Here is an 18,058-nt window from a genome sequence, read left to right on the forward strand (position 1 = left end):
CACCAACATGCCTGGCTCACATAAATATATCTTTCTAATAACTGTGTTTATCTCCTTTTATTCAAACTGTTCTTACTTTATTTATTTATTTATTTTAGTTTTTCAAGGTAGGGTCTCACTCTAGCCCAGGCTGACCTGGAATTCACTATGTAGTCTCAGGGTGGCCTCGAACTCACGGAGATCCTCCTACCTGTCTCCCAAGTGCTGGGATTAAAGGCATATGCCACCATGCCCAGCTTTATTTTTTTTTTCATTATTTATTTATTTTGATTTTTCAATGTAGGGTTTCCCTCTAGCTCAGGCTGACCTGGAATTTACCATGTAGTCTCAGACTGGTCTTGAACTCATGGTGATCCTACCTCAGCATCCTGAGTGCTGGGATTAAAGGTGTGTACCACTATGACTGGCTTCTGTTTGTTTGTTTGTTTATTTATTTATGTGTGTGTGAGAGAGAAGCAAGGAGAGAGAGAGAGAGAGGAAAAAATGGGTGCTCCAGGGTCTCTAGCCACTGCAAATGAACTTGAGACATGTGTGCCACCTTGTGCTCTGAACTAATTGGCCACCTATGACCTGAAACCTCCAGCCTTTCCAGCTTACTACCTTGGTTCTTCTTCCTCTTATGATTGTCCTCTCCCACTGGACTTCTGTGTGATCAGCTGAGTCCACACTCTCATCAGATTACAACCTTAGGACAAGGTACTCACTCTTGGTCTGTGGCAAAGGCGCCCTGTCTCAGACCTGAGAAACTGGGAGTTTTTCACTTTTTGGTCCATGGATGATCGAAGGCTCCAGAAGCCCCCCACGTGTTGCTCCACTGGACACTCCAAGCATTATGAGTGTGGGGATTCTCCCTCCTAATCCTTGGGTTTTGTTTGCCCTATCTAAGCCTGGGAGATCTTCCTAGTGGTGGGATTGGCCACTCTCGTCCTTGTTCTCAAAAAATGGGCTCTCAATTATCTAATCCAAAAGACCTCCATTGGCATGTCTCAAAACTAACTTAAAGAAACTCAGACTATCTGAAGTCTGGCCTACAAAATGACTCCAACTGTCTATTCAGATTTGGCCACAATATTCTTTTTTTTTTTTCATTTTAAACAAGAAGTTTATTTAAACAAGACGCTTGACTTGAAGGGAAAACTATCTAGGATTCATTTTTTAGAGTAATTTATCCCTACTTAAAGACAGATTGCCCTACATGTAACAGCTATGTACAAAAAGTTATAAAATTGTCCTTGGTTTTACAATGATAAATGAAAAGCATTAAAATTCTCCAATCAAACAAGGTATGTAAGGACTTTATATATATATATATATATTTTTTTTTTGTTAAAACAATGAGAGCAAAATAACTTACTGGAATATAAAGATAAGAGCTGAATGAGCATGCCATGAATGGAGAGAGGGGGTATTTTCACAGAGCCAGTACTTTCCCCCATGTCATCTCCATCTGATGTCAACCAAAACATTGGCCATTTAGTTTAAAAAGAAAAAGAAAAGCGCAATATGCTTGTGCACATACACCAGTTACTTTATGTACAATAAAGGAATAGGGAAGGGGATAATGAAAGAATAGAGACAACTATACTGTAGTAGTCAGGATGTGGTGGAACCAAATTGCAGTTTTCTAACTGAGAATGTATTCTTGGTCTATAACAAAATCCTGGAGTAAAGTAGCAGGTTCCCTTTTTAGTAGACACCTCCTGTCTGTTGCTGGAACACATCAATTGTATCTTCATCTTCCATTTCCAACTGTGCAGGTGTGTCTGTTTGATTGATTGGCTGCCCGTCAAATCGGAATCTGATCTCCCTCATTGACAAACCCTGTCGTTCACAATAGGCTTTCATTAGTTTACTAAGTGGTGTATGCCTCTTAATCTTAAACTGCACCACAGAACCATCCTGCCCCGCAACCTTCACATTAATATGATCGTTGTTCTCAGTCTTGACTCCTTCCTTGGGTTTCTCGTTGGCCATGGTGAGCACCGGGGCCTCCTCAGTAGCCGCTTCACAAAAGAGGTACCAGGTCCGCACCGAAGGAACACACAAGCAGCACCAGGAGCGGCAGGAGAAGGAGGCGGCAGCGCTGGACGAGGGAGAGCAATATTCTTTTTTTATATATTAAATCTTTCTAATTTTATTTATTTATTTGAGAGCGACAGACAGAGAGAGAAAGAGGCAGAAAGAGAGAAAATGGCAAACCAGAGCCTCCAGCCACTGAAAACAAAATCGAGATGCATGCGCCACCTGGCCACAATATTCTTGAAATAGTGACCAACCTAAATTTTGTACTTTGTATTTCAACTTTTTCTTTTTTTTCTCTCTTTCTCTCTCTCTCTCTCTTTCTCTCTCTCTCTTTCCTTCCTTCCTTCCTTCCTTCCTTCCTTCCTTCTTTCTTCTTCTTCTTCTTTTTTTTTTTTGGTGGTGCATACCTTTAATTCCAGCACTCTAGAGGCAGAAGTAGGAGGATCACCATGAGTTCGAGGCCACGCTGAGGCTACATAGTGAATTCCAGGTCAGCCTGGACTATATCAAGACCCTACCTTGAAAAACAAAAACAACAATAACAACAACAAAATATCATACAGAGCTTCTGGTCAAGGTGAGGACTCTCTTTTTAATTTTTAATTTTTCATAATTAACAACTTCCATGATTGTAAACAATATCCCATGGTAATTCCCTCCCTCTCCCAACTTTCCCGTTTGAAATTCCACTCTCTATCATATCCCCTCCTCCTCTCAATCAGTTTCTCTTTTATTTTGATGTCATGATCTTTTACCTCTGATTATGATGTTCTTGTGTAGGTAGTGTCAGGCACTATGAGGTCATGGATATCCAGGCCATTTTGTGTCTGGAGGAGCACGTTGTAAGGAGTCCTGCCCTTCCTTTGGTTCTTACATTCTTTCCGTCACCTCTTCTGCAATGGACCCTGAGCCTTGGAAGGTGTGATAGAGATGGAATTTTAACATTTTCTTTTTTTTTAATTTTCATTTTTTGAGGTAGGGTCTCACTCTAGGCCAGGCTGACCTGGAATTCACTATGGAGTCTCAGGGTGGCCTCAAACTCTCAGAGATTCTTCTACCTCTGCCTCCCAAGTGCTGGGATTAAAGGTGTGTGCCACCATGCCCAGCTCAAATTTCAACGTTTTCACTGGTAACTTTCTCTGATGACATGGCATGACAAATGCCACAGCAAATGGTGCAAGGTTCCCCTCCACTGCTTTTGCCATTTTTAAAACTCTATCTCTCACACACAGTTCTGTCAGCTGGCCATAACTTGCCAGGGTCTCTCCCTCTCACATCAAATTCAAGGATCTTACTAAATCAAAGACAAACTCTGCCTTCTTAAAGATACTCCTGTCTTTACTGGGCCTCGTTAACTTCTAATACATATGGATATCTAATTTTTCTCGCCTTACTAAAAGTTAAAAATCACTATACAGCTTCTAGGGTGTTTTCCTTTCTTTTCCTGCCCCACTTCTTTTCATTACAAGCCACCAAAGAAAAAATTTCAACTTTAAATTCAAACCACTGGCTGTTGCTCTGTTAAGATTAAGTCCTAAATCCTCACCAACTTAAAACATAACTAAAAGCTGGAAGTGGTGGTGCATGCCTTTAATCCCAGCACTCAGGAGGCAGAAGTAGGTTTGCCATGAATTCTAGGCCAGACCGAGACTACACAGTGAATTCCCAGTCAGCAATGGCTAGAGTGAAACCCTACCTCAAAAAAACAAAAATAAATAAATAAAAATAAAAAATAAAAAATAAAAAATAATAAATAAAATAAAACATAACTAAAATCTTGAAAGGGATGTGTGGTGGTTTGATTCAGGTGTTCCCCCATAAATTTAGGTATTCTGAATGCTAGTCCCCACCCCCCTGCTGATGGCGATTGGAAATTAAAGCCTCCTTGAGGTGGTGTATTTTTGGGGGCGGGCTTATGGGTGTTATAGCCAGTTTCCCCTTGCCAGTGTTTGGCACACTCTCCTGTTTCTGTTGTCCACCTTATGTTGGCCAGGGGCTGATGTCCACCCTCTGCTCAGACCATCGTTTTCTCCAGCCATCGTGGAGCTTCCCCTTGAGCCTGTAAGCCAAAATAAACCTCTTTTTCCCACAAGCTGCTCTTGGTTGGGTGATTTCTACCAGCAATGCAAACCTGACTGCAACAGGATGTCTATCCATGTTTCATGTTGTCATGTCTAATGTTGGCCAACCGTGTCATGTGTTCTATGTTTCATGTAGTCTGTCCTTATGTATGACTAAATTGATGGTCATTAATTGTTTCAATGCTTATGGTCATTAAATGTTCTGATGCTTATATATTTTAAGATGATATTAAATTATTAAAACCAGGTTTACAATATATTTAAAATAATTAACCTCTATGTTTTTGACAACATGCTTATTCATACTTACTGCAGCAATAGACATATTTGTATACTAAATTCTAATCCTGTTTCTACAGAAAGTGATATGTTTTTAGATCAGACTTTATAGGGTAAAAGATTTTTGTAAGGTATGCTATTAAAAGGATATGAAAGTGACCAAAAAGGTTGTGGGCCCGGTATCCAGCACTCGGGAGGCTGAAGTAGGAGGATTTCCATGAGTTTGAGGCTACCCTGAGACTACATAGTGAATCCCAGGTCAGCCTGGGCTAGAGTGAAACCCTACCTTGAACCCCCCAAGTATTTTTAATATTTATTTGACAGAGATTAAGAGAGAGGGGGTAAGGGAGGGAATGGGCATGCCAGGGCCTCCAGCCATTGCAAACGCGTGCACCCCCTTGTACACCTGGCTAACATGGGTTCTGGGAATCGAACCTGGGTCCTTTGGCTTTGCAGGCAAATGCCTTAACCGCTAAACCAATCCTCCAGCAACCAATTTTATTTATTTATTTAGCTAAAAACCTGTATTTAAGTCTAATGTAATGTTTAACAACCTGCAGTTAATCAAACATTAATTTAGGTAGCTTATCCAAATGGATTTCGTACATGTACTGGTGATGGAAACCCATCAGGGCATCACTCGACCACTGAGCACATGGTCAGCCTTTCCCCTCCTTTTCCATCAGGGTTCCCACAAACTGCCTGCCAAGGGTGGTTAATTACAGACCTGAGTCACTGCCCATACACTTGGTTTCAAGTTATGTTTGGGCTGGGGTGGCTTAATGGTTAAGGCGCTTGCAAAAGTCAAGGAGCCTAGGTTTGATTCCCCAGTACCCAAGGTGGCGAATGCATCTGGAGTGAGTTTGTAGACCAAAGGCCCTGGCGCGTCCATTCTCCATGTGCCTCTTTCTCTTTCAAGTAAGTATGCAGCTCCTGTCCAATCCAACTTCCAACCTGATCGCATATCCCAGTTGGGTTGGAAATCACCCAGGGCAGCGGACATGTTGTGGAAGGGGAAAGCGCCCTGGGCACTTTAGCCTTGAGTGAACACCGCCTGGCCCCCTCCAGGCCCAGGAACGCCGCAGCTAGACCCCCGCAGCCACGTGCAGGCGCGGCGGGGACTCAAAGGCAGCGCGCAAATTTATTTTTATTAAAAAAGGTTGCGAAGCTGGGCGTGGTGGTGCACACCTTTAATCCCAGCACTTGGGAAGCAGAGGTAGGAGAATCACCGTGAGTTGGAGGACACCCAGAGATGACATAGTTAATTCCAGGTCAGCCTGAGCCAGAGTGAGACCCTTCCTCAAAAAATCAAAACAAATAAATAAATAAAGGTTGTGGGACTTAAACTGAAAAAGGTTTAAGTTGCCCGTGATAAAATGGGTTAACTTAAAGGTTTTCATTTTCCATATGTTTTCTCATCTTATTTGTTCATATAATTCAGAGTTTACTCTTTGTAATAAGTTAATCAATTTACTTATATTGCTATATCTCAAATCAAAAATTGAGCTATAGCCGGGAGTGGTGGCGCACGCCTTTAATCCCAGCACTCGGGAGGCAGAGGTAGGAGGATCGCTGTGAGTTCAAGGCCACCCTGAGACTCCATAGTGAATTCCAGGTCAGCCTGGGCTAGAGTGAGACCCTACCTCGAAAAACCAAAAAAAAAAAAAAAAAATTGAGCTATACCTATATTTCCTACTGCTAAACTCTGACAACCAACCAAACAACAAAAAAATAATAGCCTGAATATTTAACAAAATCAAGATTTTGTTTGTTTGTTTGTTTTTATCCAGTTAGGGTCTCACTCTAGCCCAGGCTGACCTGGGGTTCACTATGTACTCTCAGGGTGGCCTTGAACTCATGGCAATTCTCCTACCTCTTCCTCCCAAGTGTTGGGATTAAAGATGTATGCCATCACACCTGGCCAAGATTCACTTTTAATGAGTTTTTCTTTGTTTATCTAAACCTTATCTAAATGTAAAATAAAAGTGAAAAATATGAAATTAATATAACTGAACTTCTGAATATTTAAAAAAAGGTGGGGCGCCTAGGGGGAATGATGACCCAAGGAAATGGGAAGACAGACAATCAGAATCCAGACAATTTATTTATAATTAGCCAAGCAACAAAATATGACTGAATTATTTCCAAACGCTAAATTTATGTTTCCTTTCTTTCTTTATTTTTTTTTTGTGTGTTTTTTCAAGGTAGGGTCTCACTCTAGCCCAGGCTGACCTGGAATTCACTACGTAGTCTCAGGGTGGCCTTGAACTCACCATGATCCTCCTACCTCTGCCTCTCAAGTGCTGGGATTAAAGACGTTCACCACGCCTGGCAAATTTAGATGTTTTCTTTTTTTTTTAATATTTTTATTTACTTATTTGAGAGCAACAGAGGGAAACAGACAGAGAAAGAGAGAGAGAGAGAGAATGGGCGCGCCAGGGCTTCCAGCCACTGCAAACAAACTCCAGATGCGTGCGCCCCCTTGTGCATCTGGCTAACGTGGGTCCTGGGGAATCAAGCCTCGAACCTGGGTCCTTAGGCTTCACAGGCAAGCGCTTAACCGCTGAGCCATCTCTCCAGCCCAAATTTAGATATTTTCTAATGGATAAAATCTTCATTTTCTTTGATAAAACATCTGCGCCTCTGTTTACAACAGAAGATTTCTTACTTATTCTACTCTTTTTTTGTCTATTTTTAAAATTTTTTTAAAAAATTTTATTAGCATTTTTCATGATTATAAAAAAATACCCCCCTCCCCACACTTTCCCCTTTGAAATTCCATTCTCCATCCTATTACCTCCCCATTTACTCTACTCTTATATGTTTTTCCATTAGAAAAATATTTGTTTAATAAGGCTGGGTGTGGTGATGCAACGCCTTTAATCCCAGCACTTAGGAGGCAGAGGTAGGAGGATCATGATGAGTTCAAGGCCACCCTGAGACTACGTAGTGAATTCCAGGTCAGCCTGAGCTAGAGTGAAACCCTACCTTGAAAAAACAAAAAGAAAGAAAGAAAGAAAAATATTTAAGCCAGGCTTGGTGGCACATGCCTTTAATTCCAGCATTTGGAAGGCAGAGGTTGGAGGATCGTCGTAAATTCGAGGCTGAGACTACATAGTGAATTCTAGGTTAGCCTGGGCTAGAGCAGAAACCCTACCTCAAAAAAACAAACAAAAAACAAAAAAGAAAGATATTTAAATGGTCAATACAAGTGTTAAAAGGTATGAGGATGTAAGCAGTAAGACTAAATAACAAAAGATGGTCTTTAGGCAGACCTAAAAAACGAGAAGACATCTGTTAATCTAGATACTCCTGATTACACCTTCTCCACATAGTCTCTGCTGTTTTCTAGGAACCGTTAGCTGACAAGGAGACAGATAAAAAAATATTCTAACTATTGGGGAAACTAATTCTTTTTGTGTTTTTGCTTTTTTTTTTTTTTTGAGATAGGGTCTCACTCTAGCTCAGGCTGACCTGAAATTCACTATGTAGTCTCAGGGTAGCCTCGAACTAAAGGCGATCCTCCTACCTCTGCCTCCTAAATGCTGGGATTAAATGTGTGCGCCACCACTCCTGGCTGAAACTAATTCTTTTTTTTTTTTAATTTTTTATTTATTTATTTGAGAGCGACAGACACAGAGAGAAAGACAGATAGAGGGAGAGAGAGAGAATGGGCGCGCCAGGGCTTCCAGCCTCTGCAAACGAACTCCAGACGCGTGCGCCCCCTTGTGCATCTGGCTAACGTGGGACCTGGGGAACTGAGCCTCGAACCAGGGTCCTTAGGCTTCACAGGCAAGCGCTTAACCACTAAGCCATCTCTCCAGCCCTGAAACTAATTCTTAAGGTAAAAGTTCACTTATTTATGTTTAATTTTCCAAGATGAGGAACTCATGCTAAAAATGTTAAAATTTCAAAAATAAATCCTATTTTACTTAATCTAAAAACATTGATTGTTAGTGGTATTTTCTCTTTAAAAACAGATTTGTAGGGCTGGAGAAATGGCTTAGCAGTTAAGGTGCTTGCCTGTGAAGCCTAAGGACCAGGTTCGATTCTCCAGGTCCCATGTAATCCAGATGCACAAGGGGGCACATGAATCTGGAGTTCATTTGCAGTGGTTAGAGGCCCTGGCATGCCCATTCTCTCTCTCTCTTTGCAAATAAATAAACTTAAAAAATTAAAATAAATAATAAATAAATAAAAACAGATTTGTAAAAGGTTGTATTAGAGTTCATCTGTTTTAGTTCAATAAAGACCAAATTCTGCTCTTTTATGTATCATCAAAAAGGTACATAACTGTTTCATTTATGCTATCTCAAGTTTATTGCTCATAACTAAATTAACTCTTACGACATATTCTCTATCTCAGGGTACACCCCCATGCTCAAACAATAGTCTTCATCTAAAATAAATGATTTTAAACTCTGTGGCCCTGCTTCCAACCTTCCCTGGGTATTTGGTACCCACACAGTCATCTAAACTAATCAATGATGTTACCAAATACAAATGCCAAAACCTTATGCTGTCTTACTTGACATGCTCTGTCTGTACTTATAACTATTACACATTTAAAGAATAAGGTGTGCCTACCTTCTAAAAAGTTATTTCTCTGTATTTTTCTGGCCTTAATTGTTTACATAGCTCAAATAATTCTCTATGATAAGGTGACAAATTTATTTTTAGCACCATACCTCATGTTATGATAAAATAAAATTTAAAGGCCCCTGGCCCAAAGTTATGTCTTGTATTGTAATAAGCTTTTATATTGGTTATGTCCCACACTATGTAGTCTTTTGTACTGACTGTAGTTTTGTATTGTTTCAAGGCCATAGTTTGTATTACAGCTTCTGGCCAGTACTAAAATTATCTTGTGTTTCTTCTTTATTCCATAACACAGCTACAGATATCTCTCTACTAATTAACCATTTTTTTTAGACTTTGGAAGAGATTCTCCTGGACTTACATTAATGTAAAAGGACTGATCCTCCACTCCATCTCTGATGCCAGTTCTGTACACCTTAGTTTCCCATATTAGTGTCAAGGTTAACAAGATCAAGCTATTTTAACTAGCTTTGTCTATTTGTTTAAAATCTATCAAAATGTGACATGAAAAAAAATCAAAACTAAGCTTTTATTTTGTTACATAGGACACCTGTTTACAACAATAGGCTTCTTTTTAAAAATTATTTATTTATTTGCAAGGAGAGAGAGAAAGAAAAGGCATGCCAGGGCCTCTAGCCATGCAAATGAATTCCAGATGCATGTGCCTGTATGCATCTGGCTTATGTGAGTCCTGGGGAATTAAACCTGGGTCCTCTGGCTTCATAGGCAAACACCTTAACTGCTAAGCCATTTCCCCAGCCCAGTTTCTTTTCAGTTTATTTTTATTGTTTATTTGATATATACAGAAATAGGCAGGTATAGAGAGAGGGGGGGAGAGAGAGAATGGGGGAGCCAAGTCCTCCAGCCACCGCAAATGTACTACAGATGCATGTGCCCCCTTGTGTATCTGGCTTATGCGGGTACTGAGGAGTTGAACCTAGGTCCTTTGGCTTTGCATGTGCAAGTGTCTTAACTGCTAAGCCATCTCTCCAGCCTAATAGGTTTGTTTTTAAATATATATGTATATGTAATTTTGGTTGTTTTTAGAGTGTCTCACTTTAGCTCAGGCTGACCTGGAATTCACTATGTAGTCTTAGGATGGCCTTGAACTCATGGCGATTATGGTGATTCTCCTACCTCTGCCTTCCAAGTGCTGAGATTAAAGGTGTGCACCATCATGCCTGGCTTAAAAAATATATTTTATTTATTTATTTGAGTCAGAGACAGAGGCAGAGAGAGAGAAAAAGAGAGAGAGAGAATGGGTGTGCCAGGGCACTGCAAATGAACTTCAGATGCATATCTTCTTAATCTCTATCATACTTAAATTTAAAATAATTTAAGACATTTCAAATATTGCTTCAATACTAATCTCTTATACTTCCTAGTTACCTAAACCAAATATTTATGTTTCCACAAATTCTAATTAACTTCCCATCCAAGTTAACAATTTCTTCTTCCTTACCTATCACCCATATCATTATTATTTTTCACCCTTAAATATAATGTTCATGTCACCTGTAAATGTCATGCCACATGCAGGAAAATTCATGCATGGATAATCAGATTGTAATGGCTAACAGATTTGACATAATCTAGGTTTTTTCTTTCCTAATGGCTCTGATAAATATCACTCTCCTGAAGCGTTGCCTCCTTGCCTGTTCATAATAGCCTACTATCTATACAAATTACAAAGTAAAGCTTGGCAAATGGGAAACCAACAGCTGAAACTCTCAAAAGCCACACCTGTGTGACTAAAACTTCAATGATGGACTACACCGATTGTGGCGAAGTAAATGTTACCAGTCCAGAGTCAATAATATTATTAGTCTTTTGTGGTAGTTTGAATAGATGGCCCCCAACATATTCATGTTTTATTAGTCTATAGTTTGCATCTATAGCCACCTGGCTAGAGGCAGTGTCACTGGGTGGATCTTAAGGTGTGGTGGTGGGTTTGAGATTTCAATTTAAAGATATGCAAAGTGTGCCTAGCTGGAGTTCTTGAAGTGTTCTGTGCTGGGTGGCTTTTGTCTTTTGCTTCTCTGTGGTCCTGTAAAAGCAGGCCAGCTTCTTCTGCCATTATGGAATATCCCTTGGATCTATAAGCTTCAATAAATATCCATTCCTCCATAATTGTGCCTGGTCTGGAAGTTCATCTCAGCAAACCTGAAGCTGTCTGCTACACTTTTTTAAAATTTTTATTTTTATTTATTTGACAGAGAAAGAGGGAGAGAGACAGAGAGACAGAGAGAAAGAGAGAGAGAGGGAGGGAGAGAGGGAGAGAATGGGCACGCCAGGGCCTCCAGCCACTGCAAACAAACTCCAGACACATGTACCCCTTTGTGCATCTGGCTAATGTAGGTCCTGGGGAATCGAACATGGGTCCTTTGGCTTTGCAGGAAAACATCTTAACCACTAAGCCACCCCTCCAGCCCTGCTACACCTTTTTAGTGGCCAATCATATTTATCTGAAGTGACCTGACATCTCTCTATGACCAACTAAGATATTGATTGGTATAAGTTAAGAAATCCCACAGCTCTACTCCCTTCAAGTTAAACCTATCTTGTCTGACATGTACTTAATTCCCCTGATTATGATAATGTTCACCCTCTCTTTTGGTCCTTGCATACTCAGATGCCTCACTGAATTCCTCCAAGACAGAATACACGCTTTCACAGTGAGTCATTGAATTCTTCATGGGGACTGAATTTCAGCCCCTGGGCATCCAACTTCCACAGGACTGCACAGGACACCCCAAGAAATCTACTCCACTTCCCAGCAGGAAGTGATGTCACCCTTGTTTCTGCCCATGCAGCCCACCCCTATAATGTCCCACTCATTCCCAGTTCTCACCAATCAGTTTTATCCTTCCACAGTCTGAACTGTAGGGTTAATGACTCCCTGAAAACTAGAGGGAACTAAAGAGTTAATAGCTGTCCCTAAGATTAAAAAGCCTTGAAGGCCTGACGTCTCCCTGATTGATGTACTCACCTTAGCTCAGATGACCTTGAAGGACCAGAAACCATATGGGTATCCTCCCTTAGACAATCCTGGCTGAAGAAGCCTATTCTGAACAAGGACACAAACAGCTAAAAGTTCCTTATCTACTGCATCTGGTACAGTCTGTTTTTCTTAGGATCCTCCTTATAAATTTGAACCCTAGTCTGGCTCAGTGCTTCAGCCTTCATCCCGCTGGAAAGCTGCTTCCCCTTGCTGTTCCTCTCAATAAACAGCCTGTCTGTAGAGATCAAGTCTGGTGTTCTCTTTCACTTTTCTGTTACACTTTCCTTACAAACACACACAGAAGAAAGAAAGAAAGAAAGAAAGAAAGGAAGGAAGGAAGGAAGGAAGGAAGGAAGGAAAGAAAGAAAGAGAGGAAGAATTGCCAGGTATGGTGATAAATGCCTTTTATCCCAGCACTCTGGCCCAGGCTGACCTGGAATTCATTATGTAGTCTCAGGGTGGCCTTGAACTTATGGTGATCCTCCTACCTCTGCCTCCTGAGTGCTGGGATTAAAGGCATATGCCACCATGCCCAGAGTATTCATGCAAAGAGTAGGTATTATGACAAACAGATCCTCTAACAAAGTCATAGTCCCTAAGGATGTGTGTTGCCCCATACCCTTAATCCTGTCAACTGGGAGGCTAAGATTTCTTTTTTATAGAGGGTTCCAAGTCCACTTGTGACCAAGTGAGACCCTTTCCCAAGGAACAACAGAAGAGGAAACAAAGGCACTATAAATAAGGAAACAACAAATGACATAACCAAAATATAGCTTATTTAAAAATGGCAAATCTGATCATCCATCAGATTTAACATATAATTTATCCTAACATGAAAGGTGCAATTAGCACTTCTGATTCAAGCCTATATACCAGGCTTATTTGGTGGGTACTGACCTGGTGTAATCCTAGTTACCTATTGGGATGACTTTGGTCTCAATTATGCTATGTGCCCACTTGGGTCCCTCTTTGCTGCACTGTGGGCTCAGGTAGGCTGGCTGGGTGAGTGAGTTGCTGCTCTGATTGCCTGTGCTGGGTGATGTGTAGGTGAGCTCCCTTCCCCAGGTTTCTGGTGCTTGCGCTGGTGGTGGAGGAGGGGAAGCATTGGATGGTGGTTAAGGTCCTAGCAATCCTCTTCCACATGAGCTGCTCTGTTGGTCCTTGCCATCCTCCCTTCATGTTTCTTGAGTTTGTGAGGAGGGTGGTGTGAGTGGAAAATCCCCTCACCTGGCTCTTCCTTCAGCTCAGGCTGAGCCTTGTGTCTGTGGCCACATGGACCTGGTGCTGCCGCTGCTGGAGTCGCTTCTGCTTGCTTCTGTGGGCTCTAGACACTCTGGGTCTCTCCTGCTTCCTTGCTGTGGTTGATAATTTATTATACACCTTCCCTTTTTAGTAGAAGAGTGTATTTTGCTGTTTTGTTTTGTTTTTCTCCCCTAGGCTGCTTTGGCGTGGTTCCTACGTCACCATCTTAACTGGAAGTCCCCTATTATTTTTATTCTTCAGAGAGAAACAGGCAGAGATAGAGAGAGAATGGGCACATCAGGACCTTTAGTCTGCTGCAAACAAACTCCAGATGTGTGTGCTCCCTTGTGGCACATGAGCAACATAGTGTGCCTTTGTCACTGTGCATCTGGCTACATGGGACCTGGCGATTTGAACATGAGTTCTTAGGCTTGTAGGCTTAGCAGGCAAGTACCTTAACTGCTAAGCCATCTCTCCAGCCATAGACTTTCTAATTTAAAATATATATATATACATATATATATTTGTACTGTGTGTGTGTGTCCAGGGTCTCTTGCTGCTGTAATTAAACATCAGATGATTGTGTCACCTTTTTCAAATTTTATGTTTTAGAGAGAGAAAGAGAATTGGCACTTCAGAGCCTCAACCACTGAAATCAAACTCCAGATGCTTGCACCACTTTGTAGGCATGTGCGACATTGCACTTGCCTCACCTTTTGTTCATCTGGATTATGTGGATCTGGAGAGAGATTGAACCTGGGTCTTTAGGATTTGCACACAACTGCTTTAACTGCTAAGCCATCTCTCCAGCCCTGTGTAACCTTTTTGTATTTAGTTTAGGTGGGTGACTGGGAAATTGAACCTAGTTTGACAAGCTTTGCAGAGCCTTTAACCACTGAGTCATTTTCCCAGCCACTCTTTAGACTTTGATAATCTTGTTTACAGGACTAGAAGGCCTTTCCTGCCTTGACTAGCTTGCTTTTGCTGGGTGACATTCAATGATGATGGGTTGCTAAAGCCACTGAGCTAGGGTCTCTTTCTTTCTTTTTCTTTTCTTTTCTTTCTTTCTTTTTTTTTTTTTTTTTAAAGTAGGGTCTTGCTCTAGCCCAGGCTGACCTGGAATTCACTATATAGTCTCAGGTTGACTTCAAACTCATGGTGATCCTCCTACCTCTGCCTCCTGAGTGGTGGGATTAAAGGCATGCCCTACCATTCCCAGCTAGGGTCTCTTTCATTACTGAGTGGAAGGCAGGGAGATAGGGCCAAGTGATGCTACTGCTATAAACCAGTTTGGCTGCTTGGTGGTGCTTGAGTTTGGGGCTGGGAAGGAGTCAACCCAGTGCTTTGTTCCTGCAAACACCAAGATCACCCCCTGGGGCTTTGGCTGTAGAGCAGGGCTTAAGCTTTCTCACTAGATTTGTTAGGTCTCCTTTCTTTTTCAGTCTTTGGCCTATAGATTCCTCTCTTCTTCCCTCCTTGCTCCTCTTCTCCCTTTCTCTTCCCTCCTTATTTTGGGTTGCTCTCTTCTTTTTTATTTCCTTTTTTGATTTTTTTGAGGTAGGGTCTCACTCTAGGCCAGGCTGACCTGGAATTCACTATGAAGTCTCAGGGTGGTCTCAAACTCACAGCAATCCTACCTCGCCCTCCTAAGTGCTGGGATTAGAGGCATGTGTCACCATGCCTGGCCAGTGAAGTTTATTTTTATTTGGATGTGTTTGCACATTTGTACACATATGTATGATATCCTGGCTTTGCCTTCCATTGACATATGCAGGTTGGAGTTAAAGACTGGTATATCATTTGGCATCTGGTTTCATATGAATGCAGGGGATCCAACTCAGTTCAGGTTGATAGGCTTGCAGAATATGCACCTTTAACAGCTGAGCCATCTCCCCAGCCTCTCTGGTGTAACATTTCTTTTGGTATGAGTGAAGTTGAGCACCTTTAGTTAAGCATTAAAATTTATTCAGGGCTGGAGAGATGGTTTAGTGGTTAAGGTGCTTGCTGAAAAGCCTAAGGATCCATGTTTGTCTCTCCAGATCCAACGTAAACCGGACATACAAAGGTGAGGCCAGTGCAAGGTCACACATGTCCCCTGGGTGATACAAGTGTCTGGAGTTCGATTGCAGCGTCTGAGACCCTGGTGTGCCAATTCTCTCTCTCTCTGTAAAATAAAATGTTTCAGGACTAAGGCTGTGGTTTGGTGGTAGATACTTGCATAGTATGTGTGAGGCCCTGAGTTTGATTCTTAGCACTGTAAAACACACACACACACACAAGCAAACAAAAAAGTTGTTTAATTTTCTGTGAAGTATATGTTATTATTTACTTTTTTTGATGTGTATGTGTGATGTGTATATATGATATGTGTGTGTTCATGTGTGTGAGTGAAGGCATGTGCATACCACAGTGCATGTGTGGAGGTTAGAGGACAACTCCAGTGTCAGTCCTTGTCTTCCACCTTGTTTGAGGCATGTTCTCACATTATTTACTGCTACTCTGCCATACTAGCAGGCCCTTGAGTTTTGGTAGATTCTCTTGTCTCTGCTTCTCTCCATGCTTATAGTCATGGCTGGGGTTCTCAGCTTGGGGATCATGTTCATGCAGCAAGCACCTTAGCCACTGAATCATCTCTTCACACCTATTTATCTACTTTAAACAATAAGCTAGGTATGGTGGAACACACTTTTAATCCCAGCACTTGGGAGGCAGAGGTAGGAGGATCACAGTGAGTTCGAGGCCACCCTGAGACTACATAGTGAATTCCAGGTCAGCGTGGGCTAAAGTGAGACCCTACCTCCAAAAACATACATACATACATACATATATACACACACATATACATACATACATATATATATATATATATATATATATATATATATATATATATATATATATAATTTATATAAAATTTATTTGCAAGCAGAGTGAGAATGGGCACGCCAGGGCCTTTAGCCATTGCAAATGAACTCCTGATGCATGTTCCACTTTGTGCATCTGGCTTTATGTGGGTGGGAAATTGAACTCGGGTCCTGAGGTTTTGCAATCAAGCGCCTTGACTGCTAAGCCATCTCCCCAAGCCAGTTTACCTATTTTTATGTTGAGCTAGTGATCAATAACTTATTTGTAAGTATTGTTTTCGTAGTCCCTGCAAATTTTAGATATTTTCTTTTTATTATTTTTATTTTGAAAGAGAGAGAGAGAGAGGAAATGGGCATGGCAGGACCTTCAACCTGCTACAAACGAACTCCAAGTGCTTGTGCCCCCTTGTGCCCATGTGTGACATTGTGTGCCTGTGTCACTGTGTCTGGCTATGTGGGACCTGGAGATTTGAACAAGAGTTCTTAGGCTTTGCAGGCAAGTGCCTTAACCACTAAGAAATCTCTTCAGCCCTAAATTATAGCTATTTTCTAACTTATAGTTCATCTTTTACTTTGGCTTTGTTCATAGTGTTTGTACTTTTTTGTTTTTTTTTTTGGCCATGGAGGTTTTTCTTTTGTTTTTTTAGGGACATAGACTCATGATGTAGCCCAAGCCGTACTTGAACTTGTGGTTCCCCTGCCCCCACCTCTGGAGTGTTGAGATTACAGGAGTGTACCATGCAGGAGGTTCACCATGCAGCTTTAAAAAATTTATTTGAGAGAGAGAGAGAGGGAGAGAGAGAGAGAATGGGTGCGCCAGGGCTTCTAGCCACTGCACATAAACTCCAGACACACGTGTCACCTTGTGTATCTGGCTTATGTGGGTGCTGGGGAATTGAACCTGGTTCCTTTGGCTTTGCAGGCATTTACCTTAACTGCTAAGTCATCTCTCCAGCCCACACATAAGGCTTTAGCTGCATTTTATTTCTTTGAAGCAAGCCCAACAGACTGGCCTTTTTTCTTTTTTTTATGCGACAGAGAGAGGAGGGCGGGGGGAGAGAGAGATATGATTGGCATGCCTGGGCCTTCAGTCACTGCAATCAAACTCCAGACATGTGCACCCTTTGTGTGCATGTGCGACCTTGCATGCTTGCGTCACTGTGAGTCTGGCTTACATGGGACCTGGAGAGTCAAATGTGAATCTTTAGGCTTCACAGGCAAGCATATTAACCGCTTATCAGCTCTTCAGCCCTTTAACTGCATTTTCAAAGCTGCATTGTGAAAGCTGCATTGTGGGCTGGAGAGCTGGCTTAGCGGTTATACTGCTTGCCTGCAAAGCTAAAGAACCCAGATTTGATTCCCCAGGACCTATACAAACCGGATGCACAAGGTGGCTCATGCATCTGGAGTTTGTTTCCAGTGGCGGAAGGCCCTGGCATACCCATTCTCTCTCTCTCTCTCTCTGTTTCTTTCAAATAAACAAATAAAAAATTAAATATTTTTAAAGATTCTCCCCAGGTGTGGTGGTGCATGCCTTTGATCCACTTGGGAGGTAGAAGCAGGAGCATCACTGTGAGTTCAAGGCCACCCTGAGGCTACATAGTTAATTTCAGGTCAGCGTGGACTAGAGTAAGACCCTACCTCGAAAAACAAAAACCAACAAACAAAAAAAAAAAAACCCCAAGAGATTCTCTTTAAAAAAAAAAAAAAAAAGCCTGGTGTGGTGATGCTTATCTGTGCACCCTGTACTTGGGAGGCCGAGCAGGAGGTTTGCTACAAATTCAAGACTAGCCTGAGTTCAAGGCCAGCTGCTGGGACTACAGAATAAGACTCTGTCTTAGAAAACAAAAAAATAAACCAAAAGTAAAAACTAATCAGAACAAAGAATGTAGTTAAATAATATTTTAAAATATATAAATGTCTTAAATGTCAAAGGAACTATATAAATGTCTTTTCTAGCTCCTGGGCTT

General features: G+C 41.5%; 1 protein-coding gene and 1 non-coding gene across 2 annotated transcripts; both read right to left on the reverse strand.

Annotated features, from left to right (window-relative positions):
* Positions 1–1,504: 1,504 nt before the first annotated feature.
* Positions 1,505–1,989, reverse strand: LOC123456700 (small ubiquitin-related modifier 2-like). Its single transcript, XM_045140793.1, has one exon. The coding sequence runs from the start codon at positions 1,972–1,974 to the stop codon at positions 1,687–1,689; it is 288 nt and encodes a 95-aa protein (XP_044996728.1). The 5' UTR covers positions 1,975–1,989; the 3' UTR covers positions 1,505–1,686.
* Positions 1,990–5,384: 3,395 nt separating this feature from the next.
* On the reverse strand, positions 5,385–5,517 carry LOC123456990. The gene has a single exon (XR_006634842.1). It is a non-coding gene; the product is annotated as a small nucleolar RNA SNORA76 (small nucleolar RNA).
* Between the last annotated feature and the right edge of the window lie 12,541 nt (positions 5,518–18,058).

Source organism: Jaculus jaculus, chromosome X (genome assembly GCF_020740685.1).
Source record: "Jaculus jaculus isolate mJacJac1 chromosome X, mJacJac1.mat.Y.cur, whole genome shotgun sequence".
Taxonomy (NCBI): domain Eukaryota; kingdom Metazoa; phylum Chordata; class Mammalia; order Rodentia; family Dipodidae; genus Jaculus; species Jaculus jaculus.